Here is a 26,976-nt window from a genome sequence, read left to right as displayed (position 1 = left end):
AAGCTAATCATGAATTTTGGGATTCTAACACTCTCATTGCTAAAAACTTGAAGATGGTTATGAAAGGATCCAGTTTTTTTTTTAAGACTCAACTGTCAAAAACTAAGGGTAACAGTGAAGACTAAAACTGCAATTACAAACCCAGAAAGAGAGCCCAAGGACCGCATCGCTTCAGGCACCGAAGGCACTTAATGTGTTTGTGCTGAACTGAACAGCCCTAAGCCCTGCTCAGTCCTATGGGCCCTATAACCATTTATTGGGAAAACACTTGTTTGTTTCAGGGTTTAAGTTAGGTAACTTTATCAAATTAATAAACTAAAGGTACATAAATTCATACCTGTCTAAATTTAGCTCTTGCTTCTTTTTCCTTCATTCTTCCATGTGCAACCAAATAGTCAAACACTTCACCTATAATTGAGAGAAATAAAGGTAAGCAGAAGTCCTACTTCTGGGCACTAATTTCCCATAAATTGATGTTTCATTTTTAGCAATGCCTTAATTTTTTTTAAAAATATAGGTATGAAGATAAACAGAAGTATGTGGAATTTACACTAAGTTAGCCTTAAGTGTACTGCGGGCAAAGTTCATCAACAAAATCTTGAAGCTAGAGAAAAGCCTTGAAATTAAATTCTCAGGTGTAAATTATACAACTTTTATTTTAAAGATAATGTTTTAATAAAAACTTAGCAATGAAAATTGAAAGTTAAAATGGGTAAGTTATTTGTGTTAAAAGAGGATGTCTTCACTGTAGGATTATGACAAAACAGCATTTCCTGAATATATTCATTCATTCCACAAATATGTATCAAGTACCTACTGACTGCCAGGCACTGTTCCAGGCTCTGGAGAAACAGAGCTGTGAACAAAGCAAGTCCCTTTCCTCGTGGCGTTTACATTCTAGTGGGAGAGACAGGTGACAGACAGACAAAAGAACACACAGTATGTCAGAGGACCAGAAGTGCTATGGAGAAAAAATGGGGAAAGGAACAGGCAGTGCGTCTGGGTGTGCGAGCACGTTGCTTACTGCTGTGAGCACACAGCAAGGGAGGTGGTGGATGGGCAGAGGGACGGGTAGGAGGGGTGAAGGCCTGAGGGGTCCAGTGGACTTTGGTAAGGACCCGGGCACAGCTTATTCTGGGCCCTGACCCTCTCCCCCTCCAGCAGCCAGAGTGATCCTTGTAAGAGGTCAGTCATTTCATAGTCTCCTCTGCTCCCACAGACAAAGTCCAAGTCTGCCAACATAATTTTAAAACATTTCATATATGCAAATACAATGAAAACCTCTGAAGAGATTTAGGAGCCATAAAGTCATACTCACAATTACTAAGTTATCAATTAGGAATTCGATCCAGAACAGATCTCTTTCCCTCATTAAAAATGTATTTAGCACTCGGACTAAGCAGCTAACCTGAAAACCTCTCAAGGCTATCTGTTGGATAAACAACAGCAAACAGGTCAGGGACTTGACGGTTAATGGAAGGACACTGAATAGGGCAGTGCAGAAGGTCCTTGGGTGCAGGTTCGAGTCCTGCCACTAGTGATGGAACTGCTGGCACAGAACACCTTTCAAGGATTTAGTTTCATCTGCAAAATTAGGATGATTTCTGAGATTCTTTCTAATTCTGTAATTCTATGATTCTACTAAACTGAAACACATCAGGCTTGGGAGAAGTAGGTAGTAAATTTAAAGAAACTTTAGTTATTCACAATGGCAAATACAAACAATCAAAGCAAGAGAAGTCCTGGAGACCGAGAGTGCTGTGTTGAGATGATCAGAGCACACGGCCTAAGCCAATAAACACCACCATGGCCCACGCTTCAACAGTGCTCCTCAAGGGAGGGCCGTCTCAGCGAGTCCCTGAGAAACTCAGAGACATGTCACTTACCAGGCTGCACTGCATGGCCCACGAGAGGCACTAGCTAGACTGACCCCTCCTTTCTTCCCAGAGCCCATCCTCTTTCTACTAAAACTGGACGTTACCCTGACTGGTGTGGCTCAGTGGACTGGACGTCATCCTGCAAAGCGAAAGACCACTGGTTTGACTCCAGTCAGGGCTCATGCCTGGGTTGTGAGCTGGGTCCCCAGTTGGGAGTGTGCTAGAGGCAACTGATTGATGCTTCTCTCACACATCAATGTTTCCCTCACTCTCTTTCTCCCTCCCTTCCTCTAAGAATAAAAAAATAAAGTCTTAAAAAAAAAAGCTGAATGCTTCTCAGATGTTTTTGTCTTGCCCTATGTAAGAGCAATCCCTACAACCTGGTACCTAAACCAGATGGACACAGAAAGCCACAGTCAAATAACACAACCAGGAGGGGCACGTGGTGTCAGAAGGCTGAGCTCCACACCTGGCAAAGGACCGTAGTGAGATGTCCCAGACTCCACTTCTCAAGGGTGAAAGCCTGGCCACATCATGGAGGCATTGTGATGGTCAGAGAGAGATCGGGTTAGAGAAGGAAGGCACTTGTGCACTGCAGAGGTTACACAGACGAAAAGGTAATGAACATCACTCTGTAAGATGAGTAGAAGGTATAGGACTCCATATAGATTTTTGTTCTGCAATTAACCTCCAGCTCTTCCTACTACCGTTCAGTTGTGAAAATCCCAACCAAATTTTCCAACCACACATTTAAAATAGAAATCACACAATTAATAACAAATTAGGAGTATGAATAAGTGGTATCAGAGGCAATGCCTACTAGAACTTATTCTCAACAGGCGTCTAATTTTTTATTTAATAGTAAACTCACTACAATGAGGCTGCGATTCAACTTTCTGTCTTCAGGTTTTACAATCTGGATCAAAGTGCTAATGATAAAACAAAACTCTAACCCAAACAATTTAAGCTATAGAGTCAAACAGAGTATGTTTCCAGGAGTTTATCATTTCATAAATTCAGTTCAATTCTTATTTGTTGAGAATCTGCTAGACAATGTGCTAGAGATAGGGAACACAACAAAATAAGCAACAAAGATTCTGACCTCCACAGACAAACTCACACATGGTCCAAAAACTACAAGCCTACCCCAACCTCAACCCTACATTGATAATCTTCGTAAAAGGCAATAGCCATATACCAGGTCTGTCCATACTTTAAACAGCTGGTATACGAAGTCTGTCCAGAAAAAGCCCAGCCATTGCTAATACGATGAGAACAGTCTGCAGGACGTGGATGTAACCTGGCAGCCAAGGGGAGTGGACTGGAATGCTCGTGCGTGAACAATGATGCCTTCACTGCACTCGTCAGTGGGGCCGGTAGACGCCATTGAGTGAGCATGCGTGCTGTGTGGCCGTCGCATTCAAAGTGACTGAGTGAGCAGAGCAACGAGCCCACGTCAACTCTTGTGTTAAGCTTGAACATTCCTCCGCAGAAACTATCTGGGTGATTCAGAAGGCTTTCAGAGACGATGCAGTGAGTGTGGCGCAAACACAAGCGTGTGGCACAAACACACCAAAGACGGTCCAGAATCTGTTGAGAGTGACCCACGCTCTGGAAGGCCTGCAGCAAGCAGAGCACCTGAGACTGCTGAGCGTGTGCGGGCTGCAGCCAACAGAGATCGGCGACCGACAGTGTGAGGACTGGGAGCGGAGCTCCAGGTTCCAGAAGCTACTGCGTCCGAGATTCTGACGCAGGATCCTGGCATGAAATGTTTTGTGGCAAAATTCGTTCCGTGGCGTCTGCTACCAGAGCAGAAGGAACATCGTGCTGCAGTTGCCAATGACTTGATTCAGACGGCTGCCAATGACCTGGATTTCCTCAAGAAGGTCATGACTGGAGATGAACCGTGGGTCTGCGGCTCGTAAGACCAGGACAGGGAGGCCCAGTCGTCCCCACGGAAGCCGCCTGGTTTTCCACACCCGAAGAAGGTGCGGCAAAGTCGCAGCAAGGCCAAGACCATGTTAACTGTGTTTTTTGCTTGGGAAGGTGTTGTCCATCAAGAGTCTGCTCACCCCTCCAGACCCAATGATTAACAAGGAGCATGACCTGTGTTCTTCGTCAGCTGAGAGATGCAATACGATGAAAACGGCTGCAGCTGTGGGCAACTGGTGATTGGCAGCTTCACCACAACAACACGCTCATTCATGCATCACGTCTCGTGCAGAGTTTTTTGGTGAAACATCAAATCACCTAGGTGACCCAGTCCTCCTACAGCCCAGATTTGGTGCCCTGCAACTTCTGGCTTTTCCCCAAAACTACAATCACCTTTGAAAGGGAAGAGATTTCAGACTGTCAAGGAGATTCAGGAAAACACAACAAGGCAGCTGATATCGATTCCAACGAAGGATTTTGCAGAGTGTTTTGAACAGTGGGAGTGATGCTGGGAGAACTGTGTGAGGTCCCAAGGTGCCTCTGTTGAAGGGAACTCAGGCATCATTGTCCTGTGTACAATGTTTCTCACATCTTGTGTTTTCTTCAATCAGTGCCTCTATTTTTAATATTACATTGCTGGATACTTTCTGGACAGACCTTGTTTATTCATATCAAAAAATGTCTTCATTTATATAAACTTGAAGGCAAATAATTACTAGTCCTTAATCTTTGAGGAAAACCTAACCATATGCAGAAGAACCACTAGGTCTGGCCTTGGGAAAAATGGACACCTTTAACATTACGATACCACACACCACATACAATACCACATACCACACATACAATAATGGAATATTATACAGCCTTAAAAAGGAAGGAAATTCTGTCACATGCTACAACATGGATGAACCTTCAGGACATCATGCTAAGTGACACAGGCAGTCAAAAGCACAAACACTGTCTAATTCCACCCATATAAGGTCCCTAGAGTGGTCAAATTCTCAGGGAGAGAAAGCAGAAGGGTGGCTGCCAGGGGCTCGGGGCGCAGATCATGTTTACTGCAGACAGAGCTATAGTTTGCAAGGTAAAGAGAGCTCTGTGGATACATGGTGGTGACGGTCACACAACAACGTGTACTACTTAGTGACACTGAACTGTCCCCTTAAAGTGGTTAAAATGGTAACTTTTATGTTATGGACATTTTACCACAATAAAAGAATCCAAGTATTTAGATACTGTCAATTAAAAATGCTAATTGTGAAACAATAGCAACCTAAAAAATGCTAACAGTCAGGTTTTCTGATTCTTATCCTAGTGTATCATGATTGTGGATATTAAAGAAACCTTAACAATTACCTGAATGGGCAGGGTGGATATGTACTCTTCTAAAAGGGAAGAAAGAAAAACACCAATTTCTTACCTCCACTTGCATACTCCATGATAAGGTACAGTGTTTTGTCAGTTTCGATGACTTCAAATAACTTCACTGGTCAAGGAGAAAAGATACAGGAGAAAAAGTAACAAATGTTTGTATGCATATACCATGTACATATAAACTGTAACGACACAAAGTAACTTTCTGTGTTTAAGATTTTAATAGTTGGCCCTCTAAAACCTGCTTTTAGGAAGGTTATCAGATATCACAAGAACAGAAAAGAGCTGGTAAAGCACGGAGTTCCATGAAATTGATTTTTTCTGGGTTCTGGAACCATGGAAGCGTGCACTCAGCAGTCCAGGAAGATGTATCTGGCCCCATCCCTCTGTCACTGTCTGGTAGCGCGGCTACACTGGCTCGGTGCCCTCCCAGCAGTCTTTGCACCTTAGGAAAAGCATTCTTATTTCTCATTCACACTGCAGAGACTGCTCAGACCTACTCTACTCCTGCAAGTCTGTTGACTTCTTGTTCAGGCTTTAAGGATATATATCATTCCACTTGAGACTTTTGTTGCTTGGGAAACATCACAATTCTCCAAAAACATGGTTTTTTTGTTACTATTCTGAAGACAGAGATGGAAAGAAGAAGGGACTGTACTATAATTAATTGAAAACAATTATAGAAATAATTATTTTCAATGGGTCAGTGTAACTTTGCTATACCAGTTCCTGTTACAGATAGAAATAATATTCCTATTACTGCTAATTCATAAAACTATAAAACAATCAATCAGATATATACATATAAAACTGAAATTTCTAAAGCTATCAAATCACTACTTCACATTCTACTTTATTTTGGTAATACATACTTTAAAATTGAATTTATCACAGGAAGGAAATGGTAGTCATCTTTTAGATTTTGGGCTATTTTCTGATGCTTTAACATAGAGTATTAGACCAAATAAAGTACCTAATGCAGAATTTAATATATGTCTCTTGAACTGACAAAACTATCATATTTCTAAGATGATGTGTTCAGGATGTCAAGAAAAAAAATCACTGAAAGAAATTTAAGGCATATATGCTAATAAACTATCAACATATAAATAAAACCTTTCTAAAAATCCCAATGCAAATATTAGCTCTCCTGGGAAAACCCCAATGCAAATATTAGCTCTCCTAATCCAATAGGAATTTAAATTTTTAGACATTTACATCCATCATCAAAGATGTCATTTAGTAGTAAGTAGAGAAAATGCCAGTAAGGGTATAACTTAAGTAATTAAAAAATAAAATAAATATGTTTGAGTTAGCTAGTACCAAGCAATAGTAAGAAAATGTTTTTAGGTGAAAAGTTAAAATTTGAAATCCAGAATTGGCTGGCTAACCCCAAAGGTTGCAATAAAAAAGTGAAGGAAGATTTTCTTCTCATTATTATATTACTTGTTATTTTTCTTTTCCACGTATTTTAATGATTTTAAGATGAATATTTTTTCACATTTTAAAATATCACTGATAATGGGATGATGGCTTGGTAGCACTGCTATTTTCTTAGTAGTTCATAAAATAATGTCTTTTAAATAATGGTGGCTCAGACTGGATGAAACAAGTTTTTCTCTCCTGTGGCTCCATTCTCTTCTTGTGCCTCAGGAATAGGACAGGCTATGAACAGGAAAGCCTTAATATCAAATGTTACCTCTCTTACTTCCTAGAAGTGATTTTGATAATAAACTAATACAACGGTCTTCAGAGCCACATCACTTTCAAAGTAGTATTTTTAGATTGCAGTAGCTATCACTGTGTAAAGAAGCTGTTATATTATTTTTAACTAAGTTTTAACCCATTTTTAGTAATTTCAAAAGTTTAATACATGTGAAAAACAATCTGGATATATATTTTATTAAATGTGCACCTACATCTCCTGGAATACAAGTTTAGCCTTATGACATACTTTCAAGAATGCATTTAGACCCCAAAATATTTAAGAAAGCAAAAAGTACCTATGTTTGGATGATTTAAAATCTTCATTATTCGTACTTCTCTGAAGAGCTAAAAAACAAACACACAATCCCCCCCAACACAGGTTACTACACATCATATTTGGCTTTTGCAATGTAAGTTTACATCTTGATTTAGAGAACTGATTCGATGATAATGTTCAGTAGTCCACACTAGGACTAATATAAAGTCCAGCATAACTATGAAGTGGCTTTTGTTTTTTAATGGAATGAGTTACTCTTTTTTTTTTAAGATTTTATTTATTTATTTTTAGAGAGGGAAGAGAGGGAGAAAGAGAGAGAGAAACATCAGTGTGCGGTTGCTGGGGGCCATGGCCTGCAACCCAGGCATGTGCCCTGACTGGGAACCAAACCTGCGATGCTTTGGTTCGCAGCCCGAGCTCAATCCACTGAGCTACGCCAGCCAGGGCTACTATGAAGTAGCTTTATAACCCAATACCATGTGTTTCAATTTTACCTTGTTGAGGAAGCAGAGGTCCCAGGAGAACAATAACACAATCTGAACTCTATTTTGTAACCTTGAACACATAAGATCAGATTCAGGCAAGAATAGCTCGTGACTAAATTTAGTCTGACTCTGTATCTACCCTGGGGTTCTAATTCTGCAAATCAAAACTTCTATACTCCCAATAAGCTACCCCCTGAGTGCATCAGATTTATAATTACAACTGATTTCATGAGATTTTGATAAAGCACTTCAGGAAATCCTCACTGGAGGTAGGTAATTTAGCATGGAAGCTGTGAGAGACTTACACTAATGGCTCTAATCAGTACTGCCTCATGTGTTCACACTTTAAAGTGTGTTCACACTTTAGCACTGGCTATGTAACTTGCCTTGGCCAATGGGACATTATCAAATTCAAAGCAAACAGAGGCTGGGTAAAATGCATGTGCAGCAGGGCTTGCTTTCTTGGAATGACGTCACCATGATATGAAGAAGACAGTCTAGCCTCCTCTTTGAGGATGAAAGCCTGTACATTGAAGAGACCCACGGTTCCAGCTGAGTGCAGCCCCCACCAACTTGCCAGGAGAATGCTGCCAAACAAGTGACCCCAGGGGAGACTGTGAGAAAGCAGAGCTGCCCAGCCATCGCAGAGGAGGAGGAGAAACAGTAACTGCTGTAGCAGGGACACGTGCTGGGAGTTCAGAGGTGGATCACAGCATTAGGGCCCAGGCTCATATGAGATGATCTCAGAACATAATGAAAATTTAGAGGCCATCTCATCCAACCCTCTTGCAAACACGCAGAAACCAGAAAAAGAGAGGACAAGACCTTCCAAAGCGCAAGCCCTCCGCAGGGAGTCTGGCCAGAACCAGGTCTCCCACACCCCCCACACTACAGCCTTCAGGAGACGAGGGCTGGGAAGAGTGCTGACGGACTAGACAGAAGGGAAGCTGGAAGACACCCCAAGGCACTCACTGTCCTCGTCCTTGCCCACCATTGCTAATCTAGAAGTGTGCTAGCAGCTACCAACTGCGAGTATGGAGAGAGACACGGATGTATCTGACCTACAAACTGAGCTCAGCTCTTAAAAAACACAGAATCACATTGAACAGACTTTCTGTCTAGAATACCACACCACCTCTGAAGGCAGGAGCGCATCTTTCAGCAACAGAAACACCGCCAGGTGCTATTGTGGCCACTCCCCACCTTTAATGTCCTGAGAGGAGTCACCCTGAAAACCACTCGGGTCTGAGTTCTCCCTTTTCTCCCCTCTGCCAAGCTGCTCAGAAATCCTCTTTTCCAACCTGTTAGAGTTGAATTTGTCCCTATCACGTGATTCTCCCCATTATTTCCACAACTGCTAAGTTAGAAGAGCCCCAGGTAGGATGCCACACCACCACGGCTCAGGATACTGCACGCGGAACAAAGCCAGGCCATGGCAGCCTCTGGTCTCCCCACAACCTCAGCTCAGCCACGGGCCTCCAGCCCCCTCCGCTCCTCTCAGGCATCAGCACATGCCACGCTCCTTCCTTCCTGAGCGCCGTTTCTCCTTCTCATCCTTCCAGTCTCAGACAGATTCTCTGAAAACCGTGCCCACGCAGGTCTCCTGTGTTTTATAGCATCCTTCCCTAGAATGTTTTCCAAGATGTGATGGTACTTTTCTGTGCACCTGTTTACTGTCACTTCACCATCCACAGGGTGCACATCTGTCTCCTTTACCTGTGGTGTAGCTGAAACCAAGCCTGGCACACAGCAGGAACTCACATGTGTGACAAATACCAAGAACTGTATAGTGTGAGCTGCCCCTCTGGCAATACTTATGGCCACACTGCTCCTTACCAACCTGTCATAGTTCTGCTGGCAGGAGAGCAGGTCCAGAAAATGTAATCATTTTAAAAATTCCCACTAGTAGCACAGTGCTGAAACAAAGTAACGAGAATGAAACAAAGTAACGAGAACCAAAGAGCTGGAAAAAGATGGACTATTACAGGAGTTCAAGGAATAGGGAGCTCACACATTAGAGGGCATCATGGAAGTATTTAGGATCATGTAAGACCTAAAAAAGGATGTCCACAGTTGAAAGGGGTTATGTATGCTCTGTTCATGGGGCAAAGATATGGAGGTGTGACCAATGAGAAAGAACTATTTAAGAAAGACCGAGTGACCCATCTGGCAGAACAGCATGTTTCCAAGTGTGGACCCCGGGCCACCTGCATCAGGATCACTCGGGTGAACTAATGGTGCAAACTGCAGGTTTCTGGGCCCCACCTGTCACTAGATCTGAAATGGGCCTTGAGAACCTTACTTTTCAACAAAGTAAGGTGTGGTGGTTTCTAAGTATGTCCACAGACTCTGTGGCACTCCTCCCCCTCAAAAGGAAGAAGTTAATCTCCCTCCAAGTGTAGGGCACTTCGTGACGTGTTTCTAAGGAATGGAGTAAGGCTGAAACAATGGGGGAAAGGGAAGGCACTCAAGAGATTGACCTAGACAATAAAAGGTACTGTGGCTTCCTCCCTGCTCTCACAGATCAATGGTTTTTGTCATGAGGACACTAAGCTCCTTAAGGGACAGGCCCAGATGGCAAGGAGGCCTTGTGCCCACAGTGGGTGAGCAACTGCAATCTCTTGACAGCAGCCAGGCAAGAGGGCCCATTTGGAAGTGATCCACCAGCCCCAGCCAAACCTTCAGATGCCTGCAGCTGTGGCTCATCCAAGAGCACCTGAGTCAGAACCATGCAGCTAAGTCACTCCCAAACACGACTCAGAGACTGCGAGATAACACGATGTTTTGTCTAAGTTGCTAAGTTTTGGAGTAATTTCTTAGAGAGCAGTGGATAACCAACACACTACAGACAACACACAAAAGTCTGAGAATCCCTGAGCTACAGCGTAAGCTGCACCAAGGGATGGGCTGTGAAAACACACAGGAAAGATGCTGGGAGCAGGAACACAGCCTTCACGGCGCAGGCAGAGAGCACTGCTGGAGAGTCCCTGAGTAGGGCAGTGTCCGGACATCACCAAAATCACCAGCAGCATCATGCATCAGGTGGAAACGAATTAATGAACTCTACACCAGGGGTATCAGCCTCGAGGTTGCCTTCAAAGGGCCAAATGTAATTTCAACTCCTTAACAGTTAAGCAGTAGTTACATTTATATAGTCCTCAAATTATTTTGGCCCTTTGAAGGCAACTGCCAGGCAGATGTGGCCCCTGGTGAAAATGAGTTTGACACCCCTGCTGTGCACCAAGTCAGTTAATGGTGACCCCCCCCCCCGCCCGCAGGGAGGTATGAAGGGGAAGCAGAAGCTAGTGGTTATCACATGCCTACTGTGGCTGAAGCCCAGAGCCAGATGCTTCACGTCTATGATCACGTCTAACTTACTTTTCCCAACTCTGTCAGGTGACTGATCTCCAGCACCCAGGAAAGGAGGGCTGAGAGTTAAGGAATTTGTCCAAGGGCTCCCCCTAGCTAGGAGCTGCCAGAGCCAGGACTCGAAGCTGTCTGACTCCAATGTCCACATGCATCCCAGGATTCCACTCAGACACCTTAGACATTTACAAGGAAATTAACTGACGTATTACAAGCTGTGGATACAGAAAACTTCAGAGCAACAGGTGGGCTGGCACAGAACTTTTAAAAAAGTCAACAATTTGCATGTAAGAGATAAAAATGCAAGAGATTTCATATATTCCGATCAACTGTGAACCTGATGGCTTAGGATAGTTAAATTTAGACAGTAATAATTGAGAAGAAAACATGAAGTTTAAAAGTCCCTACGAGGACTATAAAAACACTTTAAATCTTGTTATTGTAAAAGAACATTTAAGACAGATTTACCTATTTCTACTATGTTAATTCAATTTACTTTTCTACATCCGCTTTCAATCTTATGTAAACACTAGCTGTAAAAAAATAACAGAAATGGCCCTGGCTGGCATAGCTCAGTGGACTGAGTGCGGGCTGCAAATCAAAGTGTCACAGGTTCGATTCCCAGTCAGGGCACATGCCTGAGTTGCAGGCCATGACCCCCAGCAACCACACACTAATGTTTCTCTCCCTCTCTTTCTCCCTCCCTTTCCCTCTAAAAACTAATAAATAAAATCTTGAAAAAAATGAACTGAGCATATAACAGAGGGCATGGGGGAAGGGGTGAGGGAGTTAAAGGGATAGAAGGGTGACTGATCAATAAATAAATTGCCATGACGACGTACTCCCTTCCCCAGACACAGAGGCATGAGGCAGAAGGGACAGGCCAGAACGCAGAGAGCCTGAAGGACAGGACAAATGACTACTTATGTGCAGGCAATACTGGAAGGGAGTCCATGACCACCCTTGTCTTTAATAGGAAATAGCTGCATCATAAATCCAAGGTTAACAAACAAAGAGCAGCAGCCTTGCATGAAAAGGAGGAGACACAATCAAGAAATATTCAGAGGGGGAAGGAGGTGGAGGCCAAGCTGACACTGACACCCACGTCTGTGGAGATGGGTGCGGGGCAGGCTGAGCCTGGGCAGTCGAGTGAGGACAGTGCGTACACAACTTGTATTTGGTAACTGGGCCTGAAGTTCAGGACAGAAATCTGGGCTAGAGATTACCAGTACAGAGGTGCCATCCTCAAAGGAAACGGCACAGCCTAACTGTATAAAAGGAAAGACAGAACCACCAAGGGACAAACACTTCAGAGAGACGAGTCCACAATGCAGGCGGGGAGAAAATGAAGTCCAGCCACTGGAGCCCCGCAGACCAACCTGTGGACTCAGAAATGTTTGAAAACAATTCTCAGATCCCGGAGCACCTCTGGGTGCTTCCTGAAGAAGGAAGGATGCCACACCTGCCTTCCCTCATCATCATACGGAAATCTGTTCCTTTGTCTCACTCACCACACTGGTCACAACACCTCTGCTGAATGGAAAGCATACAAGACCCTCTCAGACAAACCAGGGAGAGAGGCTGGGAAAAGCCCAGGGTTCATGGAGAAAAAAAAATTGTCGAGAAAATGCATTGGTGTAAAAAAAGAAAAAATATGTCTTTGGTTCTCCACACACAGAAGTATCTCTGGAAGGACTGACAGAAACTGATGCCACCAACTATCCCAATGGCAGAGACCTGGGTGTCTAGAAGTCAAGGGGTAGGTGAAGACTTCCTTCTGTATTTCTTATGTCCTTTGAACCTTGAACTACATAATTGTATTACCTATCTCCCTTTCTCAATTAATCTGAATTTTAAGAAAAAGTGTTGAGAATAAACAAAAGTAGAGTGTTTCTGGTTACAAGAGAAATTCCTAAATAAGAAAAGCTAGCTGAAAACCAGTGTATTTTGGTAACTCAGCAAGAAACAAGGTTACTATTCCTTTGCATTATGTGATTCAAAGCTGCTGGGGGTGAAAGGTGAGCAAATCTCCCAGGGCATAGGTTTCAAACCAAGCAAATATGGGAACCAGAGCAGTAAGGCAAAATTTAAGGCATATTAGAGATTATCCTCACTCTCAGAACCACCTTAACACGAAAATAAAGAACAGAATAGGAAAGATGACAAATGCCAGGGGAATACAATAACTACCAGCATCATTAAAGACCATTTGTTCAACACGAGCCAAAAACAGTGACCTCGCCCACCCAGGGAACGCTGCCTGTAGATGTGTGGAGGCAGGGTATGTGCAGATGTGCTGCAATGTGCTTAACCAGAATTTCACTATAGGCTGTCACTAACGTTTTGCTATTATAGCATTACCGTGATCACCCTTGTATACACATCCCCGCAACTGTATTGGCAGAGTAGATGCCCAGAAATCAATTGGCAAGGGCATACATGCTTTTAAAACTTTTGTTACTACTGTATTACTCTAAAAATATAATTTATTTACACTATTGTCAAAATTACAAGATTTTCCATTTCCCTGCACTATTGTCAACACTATGGATTATCAGTTTTCTACAGATCTGATTGGTATCGTTTAGGGTGGTGAACATTTTTACTCCAATATTCACTATCTGTCCTATTAACTGCCTAGTGTGTCTTCTGGTGATTTCTATTACATTATATACTTATGTTTCTTATTAATTTACAAGACCTTTTTATAAACACTTGATTCTTAAGTGGGAGGGTCAAGGGCACTGACCCCCTGCAGAGTTGGAAATCCACATGTAATTCTTGACTCCCCCAAAACTTAGATGTCCCACAGATGGTATCTGTGGAAGACTGGTTCCAGGACCCCCGTAAATACGAAATCCACTATATAAAATGGTATAGATCAATGTATACAGTCAGCCACTGGCATCTGCTGACCCCCAACTGCAGGTGAAAAAAAGTACAGGTATTTATCAAAAAGAAGTAATGCATATAAGTGGACCCACACAGTTCAAACCTGTGTTATTCGGAGTCAACTGCAGGAGAAAACAAGACCTTCCTCTGCCATGGCTGACAATGTTGGGTACTAATCCAAAGCCACTAGGCCCTCCTTTGCTGCCTTTGTAGGAGCTATGCTTTCAACTTCACTATTTCATCTACGGTTCACCTACACATTTCTCAAAAGCTTGAATATACTGCCCTGGCTGGTGTGGCTCAGCCTGCGAACCAAAGGGCTGCCGGTTAGAATGCCAGCCGGCACATTCCTGTGTTGCGGCCCAGGTCCCCAGTAGAGGGCGCACGAGAGGCAACCACACACTGATGCTTCTCTCCCTCTCTTCCTCCCTTACCCTCTGTCTAAAAATAAATAAAATCTTTAAAAAATTAAAAAAGGAGTCTGACTACCTATTGTCTCTCTCTACCCTCAATCCTCGTTCACAAGGGCAAGCACTTTCAGAACTGGTATTTGCTGCCTTACTTCTGAACAGCACGTTTGTGAGGCTCTTCAATGACTTTTCAACCCCGCCCCTGGGCTATCTACTTTGTTAACACGGGCAGTTATGATTTGGCTTTCACATCCTGTCCTCCACTCCACATCCCTTGCCTCCTTCCTCCTAATAAGTTATCATGATGTTTGTCTAAATTACTCATTTACATCATATAAATATTACTTACAGCCATGCTAGAAATATATTTCCACTCATTTTATTTATTTTTAAATGGTTTGTGCCCCAGCCAGGTATCTCAGTTGGTTAGAGCGTCTTCCCAATACGCCAAGGTTATGGGTTTGACCCCAGGTCAGGGCACATACAAGAATCAACCAATGAGTGCATCAATAAGTAGAATGACAAATCAATTCTTTCCTCGGTCTCTCCCCTAACCTCCTCTGTCTCTCTCTAAAATCAATAAATTAGAAATATTTTAAGCCACATTTAGCCCTGGCTGGTGTAGCTCAGTGAATTGAGTGCCGGCCTCTGAACCAAAGGGTCACCGGTTCGATTCCCAGTCAGGGCACATGCCTAGGTTGTGAGCCAGGTCTCCAGTAGGGAATGAATGCGCAAGAGGCAACCACATATCCGTGTTTCTCTCCCTCTCTTTCTCCCTCCCTTCCCCTCGCTCTAAGAATTAAATAAAATCTTTAAAAAATATATTTAAATGTTCTTTTATTTCCTTGGAGATATTACCTGGCTCAGTTATTTTGTTAAATTTTCTACATACCTGTCACTTTACTAATGTACCCTTAAACTTTCTGACAGAAGTGTAAATCTCCTCTCAAATGCTTGCAAATAATTATCTTCCCCCTTTATATCAGTAGACACTCCTATTCTGGAGGCCTTGGTTCTGTCCTCAAGGACCATTATGTTAGATTTTCTGTTCTGGAGTCTTTGCTTGTCTCTTTCTTGGCATTCTCTCTTGTGTCGGTGAAACGTAACCCACCGACAGCTCCTGAGGAAGGAGCTGCTGCCTAACTCAGGATGTTTTGGTTTCATCTTCACATCTGATTGACAGTTTGCTGGGTAAAGAATTCTAGGTTAGCACTGTTTTCTCTCAGAAAATCCACCCCCAAGCTTTAATGAGATATAACTGACATATAATATGTAAGTTTCACGTTTTCAATGTGGTAATTTGATACACATATATATTGTAAAATCTACCACAGTAAAGTTAGTTAACGCATCCTTCACCTTACAAATTACCATTTTGTTATTTTTATAATGAGAACATTTAAAATCTACTCTCATAGCAGCCTTCAAGCACACAGTACAGTAGTGTTAACTACCGCCACCAAGCTGTACCTCAGATCCCAGAACTTGCCCATCTTCTGTCTGTAATCCCCTTTAACCACCATCTGTCCAACTTCCCCATCCCCAATCCACCTGGCCACCACTCTGTTTTTATGAGTTCAGTTTATTAAGATTCTATATATACATAAATGATATGTACTGTCTTTCTTTGACTTAGAATAATGCCCTCAAGTCTATCCATGTTGTGGCAAACAGCAGGATTTCCCTTTTTTTTTATGGCTGAATAATGTTCCAATGGGGGAGCATGTTTCTTTCAAGGTAGATATTATTTATTTCCCTTTGATGTTTTTTTTTTATTTTCACTCAATTTACCGCAGTGACACTGGTTGATAAAATTACATAGGTTTCAGGTGTACAATTCTATAATAGATCATCTGTATACTGTATTGTGTGTTCACCACCCAAAGTCAAGTCTCCTTCCATCAGCAGTTATCCCCCGTCTACACTCTTCTACCTCCCCCCACCCAGCAATTTTTTATTTCTGCAAATGGATCCATGGTATGCCCCAAGTTAACCTACTTAAAATACTCGGTTCTTTAGTAACTCTTTAAAATAGCACAATGAATAATTGGTACAATTAAAAATAAAGTGTAATACTATCAATTCTCAATTTACTTTAAATATCAACTTCATAAATTCCTGCCAAAAAGAAAATAAGTCTGACAATAAATTAAAAAGTTTCCCATAAGGCGGCAGCAACACCAAATCAGGATTTTCCATTTCTATTACTGCTTTTAAAATCTCACAATAAAGAAATATACATCCATTCTCAGTCTCCATACGTCAAACATGTAGAATCAAGAAGCGCCGCAGTTGCTTTCACTTCCCACAGTCCGTTCCTGCCAGCGGAGCAGAGCCACCTCGCGCTGGGAATGCAGAGGCCAGGCTGTCGGCAACAGTCAGGGCTCTCCTAATGGACCCCTTTTGTTAACGGCCTGAGCTGCTAGCCTGCTGCAAGTCCACAGGAAAAGAGGAAGGTATCAAGACAGGAAAAAATGAACCAAGTTGTTCAATGAAAAGGATCTGTGCTTCACCGAGAGGAAAGCGGTGAAACCCCTAGGCATGGAGTCACTCCCTGGAGAGCTGGAGAGAGCAGGACACAGTCAGCAGGGGCAGGAGTCGGAGACTTTTAGGACACCGGGGAGGTCAGCTTCAGGAAGGGAAAAGGAATTACAGACTTTGACGGGAACCAAAGAAGTCTAGGAACCATTCTCCCCTGGGCTGCACACTGGGGGTCCCTCAGCCTCACCCTGGAGTCGTCAAACCAGGACCTCTGGGGGATGTGCAGTGGGCATTTTGAAGAAACCATGGCTTTTTGTTTTTTAAACTCCACAGATGATTCTAATGCACAGCAAGGGTAGAAAATGACCGGTTTAAGGAGGCTAAAGCAAAAAGCACCCCAAATAACCCAGGGTGGTAGCAGTAATTTCATCCTAGACCACATGAAAAGCATGAGCTGGCCCTCTCTGCCCTCAAATTACATAGTTCCCTGATCTGCTCCATGACTGAAATTCCCTGAGATGCCAAAAAAGGCCACCACTGTTACAGAGCTCTAAGCATTACCCATGGCTCTAGAATAAACACCGGCTCAAAAAAGACGGAGCAGAATTTCTTCACAAAAAAACCTGATAAAAGGAATCTACTGTCAATCATACTTCAATAATCATTCAGCAACCTACTGCATATTTACCATAGTATCAATTTGATGTTCGGTCTTCTTTCAAAACACAGGGAGTTCCCTTTGTCTCTTACTAGAAGTGTGGACTTCAGAATGGCACTTGAACCTCACTCAAAAAATGCCTTATTATTGGGCCAGCAGGATCAACTAAAGGATGGATTCTCCACCAAAGGACCTTGTTGGATATTGGAAGTAGATGAATTCGTCCTCATCCAATTTATGTAGCATTGAATTAGAAGTGATAGCTCATACAAAGACTCATTATTCAAAAATACCCCAAAAGACTGGAATTACTACAGAAAACCAATAGCTCTTTAGCAGGAATCAAATAAATTCAGGTAAGGGGAAAAAAATGACAGTTGGCATGAAATGAAGTAGGCCTGTGTTGAGGGCAATTCCTGTGGCTGGCCCAAGAGACTGAGTACTTACTCGGGAGATGGAACCAAGGAGACCCAAAATAAACTGGCTATATCTGGAGTAGTAGATTTAAACTCTATAGCTCTGTATGGCAGAATAGAGAACAGTGTTGCTGAAGTTTCTAGAAGACAGATGCTAGCGCAAATGAAAAGGAAAAACCTGGTAACTAGAGCATCTGACACTGAAACAAGATAGCAGAGCAAGGAGCAGCATCCATATCTACACACGTTTAAAGCTGGCTAATGAACCAGTTACCATAAATGTGCATTTCTTAAAATCAATTATTTCACCCTCGCTGGTGTGGCTCAGTGGATGGAGAATGGGCCTGTGAACCAAAGGGTCACTGATTTGATTCCCAGCCAGGGAACATGCCTAGGTTGTGGGCTGGGTCCCCAGTAGGGGGCACGCAAGAGGTAACCACACATTGATGTTTCTCTCCCTCCTTCTCCTTCCCTTCTCTCTAAAAAATAAATAAAATCTTTTAAAAATCAATTATTTCGGTAGATGTTATAAATTTCTTCTTTTTAATTAAGTGGTTCCAGTGTAAAAAATACATTATGGTATAAATAGTGTCACAGTTTGGTGACAATTAAGTTTCTGCCACTTAGTAAACCGAATAACAAAATCTTAGAAATAAGGACCCTGGGGAAGGTTAGGGAATCACTGAAAAGTTCATTACAGAGACGACTGTTCCTTAAAAGGTCTGTGGCTTTTAGTGCTCCTGGTTGGGCCAAGACAAACCTCTAGCTCACATGTGTCCAGCACGTGGCGCTGCACTGCCCCCGCACGCCCGCAGGCCGCCTCCACCCCTCAGACTCTGTGTGCACTGACACCGAGAACCCCCGCATCAACTCTGCAGTGAGAGCTACAGGGGTCTTCCCATTCTTTGTCACTTGGTGAAAAATATTTAGATCCTTCAAAGAAGAGGTAAAATTTACACCAACCACATGGACTCACTGAGAGTCCGCTGCCCTATGCATCTCTTCATCTAGCTGTCAATTTGGATAGCCTTTACTATCCTTTGTGATTAATCAGTGATCAAGTGAGTAGATAGGTTTTCTTGAGTCCTGTGAGCCAAGAAGAGGGTCATTAGAACCCAGACTTTGTAGGTGGTCGGTCAGAAGCACAGACATCTGAAGGGAAAGGCAGTGTTGTGGGACTGAAGCCCTTACCTGTGGAATCTAACTCTATCTCCAGGAAAACCGTGTCAGAATTCAGTTGAATTTTCAGACACCCTACTGGAGTCAGAAAATTGCTTGTTGGTGTGGGGATGCCTGCACACACATACTTGCACTGGGTCCAGGAACCCTTTTCAGATGTCGATTCCATGAAAGCAAGAACTTCATTTGACTCAATATTGTATCCACAGTGCTTAGAACAGTGTCTGGCATACAGCAGGTGTTTAATAAGAAGTGTTTGTTAAATGAGTGAATAAACAAACAAACCTGCATAAAAACATGGCTTATGCAATTTTTGGAAGAAATGGTAGGGTATAAGGTCTGCTTGTGTCAAGTAGTTGAAATAGTCCTGCAAGCTTGAAAGTATTAGACACTTTCTTTATAGCTACCAGAAAGGAAAGCCTCAGGTTTGCTCCCATCCAAGTTTTCATAAATCCTGAATGAGGGAAACTTAACTAATCACGGTGAGTGGCATAACGGAATGCAGAAAGTCTGTATTTCAGAGGCAGACCAATACCCGGGGTCTGTGCTCCATCTCTCACTGACTGAAAGGGTGGACTACATCCACGTCTCAGTCTGTCTCCTCACCGGAAAACCAACATGGTAATAAGACTCAGGCAACAGAGCCTGAAGAAGGAAAGAGACCTATCAGAGCAGCTACCCGGAAATTACGGCCTGCACGTGTGAGAGCATGGGAGGCACAGGCTGGCACTAATGACAGTGAATTCCTACGCCCTAACAGACACTGCTCAGCACCAGTGCTCCACGCTCCGAACCATGGCGAGCACGTGTCATTGAGAACTCAGCAATGCCTGAATTACTACTGACCACACCTACCAAAGAATGACTGCCCACGCACCCATCACTTACTAGTTAGGTGACTTTGCATGGGTTAGTTTATCTCCCTAGCATCTATTTTCTGAATAACAGAACTTTACAACCTCGTGAAACTGAAAGCATTAAATGACTACTAAGAATAAATTTTGTTACCCCCAAATTCACATGCTGAAGTCTGAACCCAGAAGGCAAAATGAGAATCGACTAGGTTTAGATGTGGTCATGAGGGTAGGTCTTCATGATGGGCTCAGTGCCCTTCTCAGTGGAACCACTAGGGTGCACCCACTGGCACCGTGCGTTGCAGCTGCAGCCCCAGCCCCAGCCCCAGCAGGGGCAGCAGCAGGAGGAGAACTCTCACCAGAACGGACTGTGCTGGGTCCTGACTTGGGACTGCTCAGCCTTTGCAACTATGTGAAACAAACACCTGTGGGTTCAGCCTGTGGCATTTTGTTATAGCAGCTTGAAAAACTAATACAATGAGTCAGTTTGGACAAAACACTTGAAACCAAGCTCCGCATGTAATAAATGCTCAAATATTAGCTGTTATCACAAGTAGTCTAAAATGAAGACAATTGTATTTGAACAATAAAAAAAAAGTAGTCTATAGCAATTAAGTCCTACAGAAGAGACCTAGCCAGAACCTACCATTCCATTCCTAAGCTCTACTTACTTCCTGTGAGGAAAAATTATAAACAAAAACATCCCTCACCCCCTAAAACCAAGCAAACAAAAACCTAATTTTCCACAGGATGCACAATAATGGCATGGCAAATACCCCGACCTTACCGTGTGCCAAATACTATTCTCAGATCTTCCAAGGCGCTGTGAATGTTAATTTATTTAATTCTCTCTACAGCCGTTAGGAGGTAGTTATTATTCTCACCTTACAAATAAAAAACTAACACCCTGCCCTGGCTGGTGTGGCTCAGTGGATTGAGTGCTGGCCTGTGAACCAAAGTATCTCCAGTTCGATTCCCAGTCAAGGCACATGCCTGGGTTGCAGGCCAGGTCCCCAGGAAAGGGCACACGAGAGGAAACCAGACACTGATGCTTCTCTCACTCTCTTTCTCCCTCCCTTCCCCTCCCTAAAAATAAATAAATAAATAAGTAAGTAACCCCTAAGACCCGGGGAGGTTAAGCGCCTTGCCACAGCAAGGATGGGTTGAAGCCTGGTTTTGAATCCATGCAGCCTGGCTTTACCATGTTCCTACACTACTTACACTTCCTCTCTTTGTGTTCAAGCTCTATTTACTCCAAGACTAAAGAGAATGTTAATAACTGTAATTGAGCTACACTTAGTGTACTGGCACATCTTACTAAAGTCTAGTATTTTTTAAAAGGTAATCCACGTTTTTTTTTTATTTTATTTATTTATTTTTAGAGGGGGGGGAGAGAGAGAAACACCAATGTGGGGGTCATGGCCAGCAACCCAGGCATGTACCCTGACTGGGAATCAAACCTGAGACACTTTGGTTTGCAGCCCGCGCTCAATCCACTGAGCTACGCCAGTCAGGGCTTGTAATCCACGTTTTTAAAAAAATGAGCTACAGCTTACTTCTTAATGATAAACTCAGATTTAATAAAACAAGACGCAGCAAGATTACCTGGGTCTTTTCAGCTTTTTGAGCTAAAGCTAAAAGTGACTTTAAAAAAACAGGAAAAAGACTAACGTATTATTCATGCTGTTTTCAAAAACATCAGAGTTATACCACATTACAAAGTTCTTTAAAGGCTGACCAAAAAGACACTGATGAACAGAAAACTTCCAATGGAGAAAAATACAGGGTCCAGCAGAAGTAACACCTGCTTCAGCGTGGTTGGTAGGGCAATAATATGGGTGTACTAATTTACAGTTTTAATTTGAACATTTCACCTAAAATGTGATATGGTGTGCTTGAGTGTGATACTGTTATGTTATAGAATTACATGCTTATGATTTTGTAATAAAAGATTCTGTACTAAAAAGGGGGTGTTATATCAACTTCTGGCCAAGATGGAGGCGTAGGTGGACACACTGTGCCTCCTCGCACAACCAAAATTAAGGACAACAAAAATTTAGAAACAAAAAACAACCAGAATAGACAGAGAATTGAGCTGTATGGAAGTCCTGACAACCATTCATCCAGACTGATAAGAGGGGAGGAGTCGGCGGCCGGTGAAGAGGGGTCCTGACAGGAAAAAGCAGTGGTTGGCAGACCCAGGCGCACAGGGCGCAGGTGGTGGCTAGCAGTTGCCGGTGGCAGACCCCAGGCATAGGCGTGGGAAGGCAAGAGCAGACCCAGTGAGGCGCACAAGGCAGCTGGCTGTCCACAGTCACACATTTGCGCACAGATAAACCAGGTGAAAACGAGCAGAGAGACAAACCACGCAACCCAGGGCCCCAGCGCCGGGAAATAAAGCCTAAAGGCACTGATTAAAAACACTTTTGGAGGTTGAGGTGATGGGAGAGACTCCCAGCCTCACAGGAGAGTTTGTTCGAGACACCCAAAGGGTCCTAGAACGTACACAAGCCCACCCATCCGGGAACCAGCACCAGAAGGGCCCAATTTGCTTGTGGGAAGTGACAGAGGGAACTGAAATCCAGTGGAGAACAGAGCAAGCACCGTTGTTCCCTCTCTGACCCTCCCCCATGTACAGTATCACAACCCACTGACCTGGGTTGACCCGCCCTGGTGAACACCAAAACTCTGCTCCTCATTCACTATGCAACAGGTGTGACCAGACCGCCCCCCTCCCCTTGCAAAAAAAAGGCTCAAACAGAAACATAAATCAAAGCTCCAGAGCCAATACTTCTCAACGACCAAGAGATAGCCAACCTATCAGATGCACAGTTCAAAACACTGGTGATCAGGATGCTCACAGAATTGGTTGATTTTGGTCACAAATTAGATGAAAAAATGAAGGCTACACTAAGTGAAATGGAGAAAAATACACAGGGAACCAATAGTGATGGGAAGAAAACTGGGTCTCAAATCAATGGTGTGGACCAGAAGGAAGGAAAAACCATACAATCAGAAAAGAATGAAGAAACAAGAATTCAAAAAAATGAGGAGAGGCTTAGGAACCTCCAGGACATATTGAAACGTTCCAACATCTGAATTATAGGGGTGCCAGAAGGACAAGAGGAAGAGCAACAAGTGGAAAACTTATTTGAATAAATAATAAAGGAGAACTTCCTCATTCTGGCAAAGGAAATAGACTTCCAGGAAGTCCAGGAAGCTCAGAGAGACCCAAAGAAGTTGGACCCAAGGAGGAACACACCAAGGCACATCATCATTACATTACCCAAGATTAAAATGAAGGAGAGAATCCTAGAAGCAGCAAGAGATAAGGGGACAGTTACCTACGAAGGAGTTCCCATCAGACTGTCAGCTGATTTCTCAAAAGAGACCTTGCAGGCAAGAAGCGGCTGGAAAGAAGTATTCCAAGTCATGAAAGGCAAGGACCTACATCCCAGATTATTCTATCCAGCAAAACTTTCATTGAGAATGGAAGGGCAGATAAAGCACTTCTCAGATAAGGTCAAGTTAAAGGAGTTCATCATCACCAAGCCCTTATTTTATGAAATGTTAAAGGGACTTATCTGAGAAAAGAAGATAAAAAAATACGAATGGTAAAAAGACAGCAAACTCACAATTATTAACAACCACACTAAAACAAAATCAAACTAAGCAAACAACTAGAACAGGAACAGAACCACAGAAATGGAGATCACATGGAGGGATAGCAACAGGGGAGTGGAAGGAGGAGAGGGGGGGAAAAGGTACAGAGAATAAGTAGCATAGATGGCAGGTAGAAAATAGACAGGGGGAGGGCAAGAATAGTATGGGAAATGTAAAGAACTTATGACCCATGGACATGAACTAAAGGGGGGAGTGTGGGTGGGAGGGGGTGTGCAGGGGGAGGGGAGTAAAGAGGGGGAAATGGGACAACTATAACAACATAATCAACAAAATATATTTTAAAGATCATGAATAACCAAAAGGGGGGGTGTTATTTGTGCCAGACCCTGTATAATTCTTCCTAGAATCTCATATCATTAAATCAATGTGTGAGCCTAAGTATCGTCAACACTTTGCAATGGACACGATTTTAACACCTGTGTTCTAACACTGCCTGAATAGGCCAGTCCATATTTTTGGGTAGTCACATTATAAAAAATTACATATTGTTGATAACAGAATGTTCCTGAAAGTGACTGTTGGCTTTTAAAGCAGTGCTCCAAACTCCAGGGCTTAATATTACAATAGAAAGAGAGCATGTTCCATGGGAAGCACAGGCTGGCACTAATGACGGTGAATTCCTACACAGTGAATTCCTATGCGGTGAATCCTGGCTGGTGTGGCTCAGTGGATTGAGTGACAGACTGGGAACCGAAAGGTCACTGGTTTGGTTCCCAGTCAGGGCACATGCCTGGTTTGCGGGCCAGGTCCCCAGTTGAGGGTGTGAGAGAAGCAACCACACATGGGTGTTTCTTTCCCTCTCTTTCTCCCTCCCTTCCCCTATCTCTAAAAATAAATAAATAAAATATTTTAATAAAATGCTTCTAATTTGTAAGACAAGAATATAAACTTATACACATAATTTATAAATTACCCTACAAACTGAAACATTACACTTACTAAGCTGTTTCACTTGGACAGACCTGGCTGTAGAGTAAGTCTTTGTGGTTGGCTCATACTTGAACTACATTGACAGACAACCTCAAAGTTTCACCTATCACATTATGTGCCAAAATTAACATTGATGCAAATCTGCATAATCATACTATCAACCTATAATGCACTAGACTGATAATAATACAACAAACAGTAATTTTTAATAATAATAAAATAGAACAGCAATTAAAATCTAAGGTTAGCCCTGCTATAGCTCAGTTGGTCAGATCATCACCCTGATATACCAAGGTTGTGGGTTCAGGACCCAGTCGGGCAACCAATGACAACATAACTAGGTGACAACAAGTCAATGTCTATCTGTCTCTCTCAAATCAATTTAAAAAAACAAACAAACGAAAAACCCTATGGCCAAAAATAAGCAATCAAGAAAAGAGGAAAAATTACAACCAGCTCAAGAAAATACTATGATAAAATTCTTTCTAGAAAACTGCTAGGATTGCCTGCAAGGACACTAATGGTGGAAGATTTGTAATATCATTTGAATACTGACCTTGAATCCTCAGTGAACTTCTTTATATGCTAATTTTAGTTCTGAATACTAAATTTCAGTAATCCCTAACTTACTATTAGTACTGAGTCCTTAGCTCTATAAAGACAGAAAAGTTTAGCCCTGGCTGGTGCAGCTCAGTGGACTGAGCGCCAGACTGCGAAGCAAGAGGCTGCCTGTTCAATTCCCAGTCAGGGCACGGGCCTGGGTCGCAGGCCGGGTCCTCAGTGCAAGGCACACAAGGGGCAATCACACAATGATGCTTCTCTCCCACTCTTTCTCTCTCTCTTCCCCTCTAAACAATAAATAAAATATATATATATAAGAAATGAAAGTTTAAGGAAAGGAATACAATTCCATCTTCAAAACAAAGGACTGGAATTTTTGGATCTGTTCCAGGGCCACTTTGAGAACCCTGCTTACGGCCTACCTATTATGCCTTTCAGAACCACTTGTTTAAATATCACTTCTAGTGCAAGGTAAGGTCTACCCCTGCCACCCCACCTCACATACACAAAAAGGGATTCAAAACCCTTAGGATATAAATGGGGATAACCATTAGGAATGTACACAGGGCATTCCACTTACAGTATCGTACACACAGTGCTTTGCAGTTTTCAGAGCTTTTATAATATGCATCATTTCATTAATAATCCATCCTGAGGAGATGAAGTTACAGTCGAACCTCAGTTCTTGAACTTAATTGGTTACAGAAAACTGTTCAAGAAGTGATTTATTAAAAAACCTAATCTTCTTTGTTTGTTGCTGAGAGACACGTGACTGATCACACAGGTTATCAGCAAAAGAGTTGTTGGGTAGAGCAGTAGTCTCCACCTTTTTGGTACCAGGAACCAGTTTTGTAGAATACAATTTTTCCACGGGCAGCAGGAGGGACAGGAAGCTTTGCTAGATCTCCCGCCACTCACCCCCCGCTGTGCTGCCCAGTTCCTAACAGGCCACGGACCTGTACTGGTCCGAGACACAGAGGTGGAGGATTCCTGGGGTAGAGAATTGAGATCTGAAATTTTGTTAGACAACCAAGACCTTTTTTTCTGAGAACAACTTGGTCAAGAACTGAATTGTTCAAGAACCAGGGTTTTGCCTATATATCCGTTTTATAGGTGAGAAAATTAAGTGACCTGCTGAAGGTCAAAGAAGACATATGGCTAAGTGTCACAGCTAGGATTAAAATTCAGGACTTCCTGCCTAGTGGAATGTCTGTTTAACCCCCACCTACTATAGACCAAATCAAGAAATCAAATGAAGATACAAAAAGGTTTTGCAAAACTAAAAATACTAGGAGGATCTTATTATAAAGATCATTAGCCCTGGCTGGTGTGGCTCAGTGAACTGAGCACCGGCCTGTAAACCAAAGGGTCGCCCATTTAATCCCCAGTCAGGGCACGTACCTGGGCTGTGAGTGAGGTACCCAGTACGGGGCACACGAAAGGTAACCACACATTGATGTTTCTCCCTCCCTTCAAAATAAATAAATAAATAAACAAATAAATGAAATCTTTAAAGATCATTAATCATTTGCAGATGCACCAGAGAAATACCTACATTTAGGCCTTACCTGAGCAATTAAATCTCCCCTGCAGGCCAGTCACTAGGGATCTGAAGAGACCCAGATGATGCTTATATGCAGGAGGTTAAGAACTCCTGAGTTACATTAGGTGATACAAATGACAGGAGTGCATTACAAATGTTTTTTTCAACTACCACTCAGTTTTCCATTTGTATGAATTAACCATTACTCCTTAATTCAACCTAATGCGACAATTTATAAAGCCAAAAATGCTGACCTTAAAGATCTTAGTATTACCAATATGGTGTATAATGCTGACTAAGACTAATTACATGAAAATACATTGTTCTGTCTTTTTTTTTTAAAGATTTAT

General features: G+C 42.7%; 1 protein-coding gene across 7 annotated transcripts in view; it reads right to left on the bottom strand.

The window, feature by feature from the left end:
- Positions 1-26,976, bottom strand: part of MARK3 (microtubule affinity regulating kinase 3) — a 92,465-nt gene that overhangs the window by 34,144 nt on the left and 31,345 nt on the right. For all 7 annotated transcript variants that reach the window (XM_045822273.1, XM_045822274.1, XM_045822276.1 and 4 more), the window contains exons 4-6: positions 7,187-7,235; positions 5,230-5,295; positions 338-408 (exon numbers count right to left, since the gene is read on the bottom strand). In XM_045822273.1, the coding sequence (XP_045678229.1) occupies positions 338-408; positions 5,230-5,295; positions 7,187-7,235 (186 nt within the window). The remainder of the gene's footprint in view (positions 1-337; positions 409-5,229; positions 5,296-7,186; positions 7,236-26,976) is intronic.

This window comes from Phyllostomus hastatus, unplaced genomic scaffold (genome assembly GCF_019186645.2).
Source record: "Phyllostomus hastatus isolate PE091 unplaced genomic scaffold, TTU_PhHast_1.1 phas_scaffold_501, whole genome shotgun sequence".
Taxonomy (NCBI): Eukaryota; Metazoa; Chordata; class Mammalia; order Chiroptera; family Phyllostomidae; genus Phyllostomus; species Phyllostomus hastatus.
Note: the sequence above shows the minus strand (reverse complement) of the source record. Positions and strands in the feature narration are given on the sequence as shown.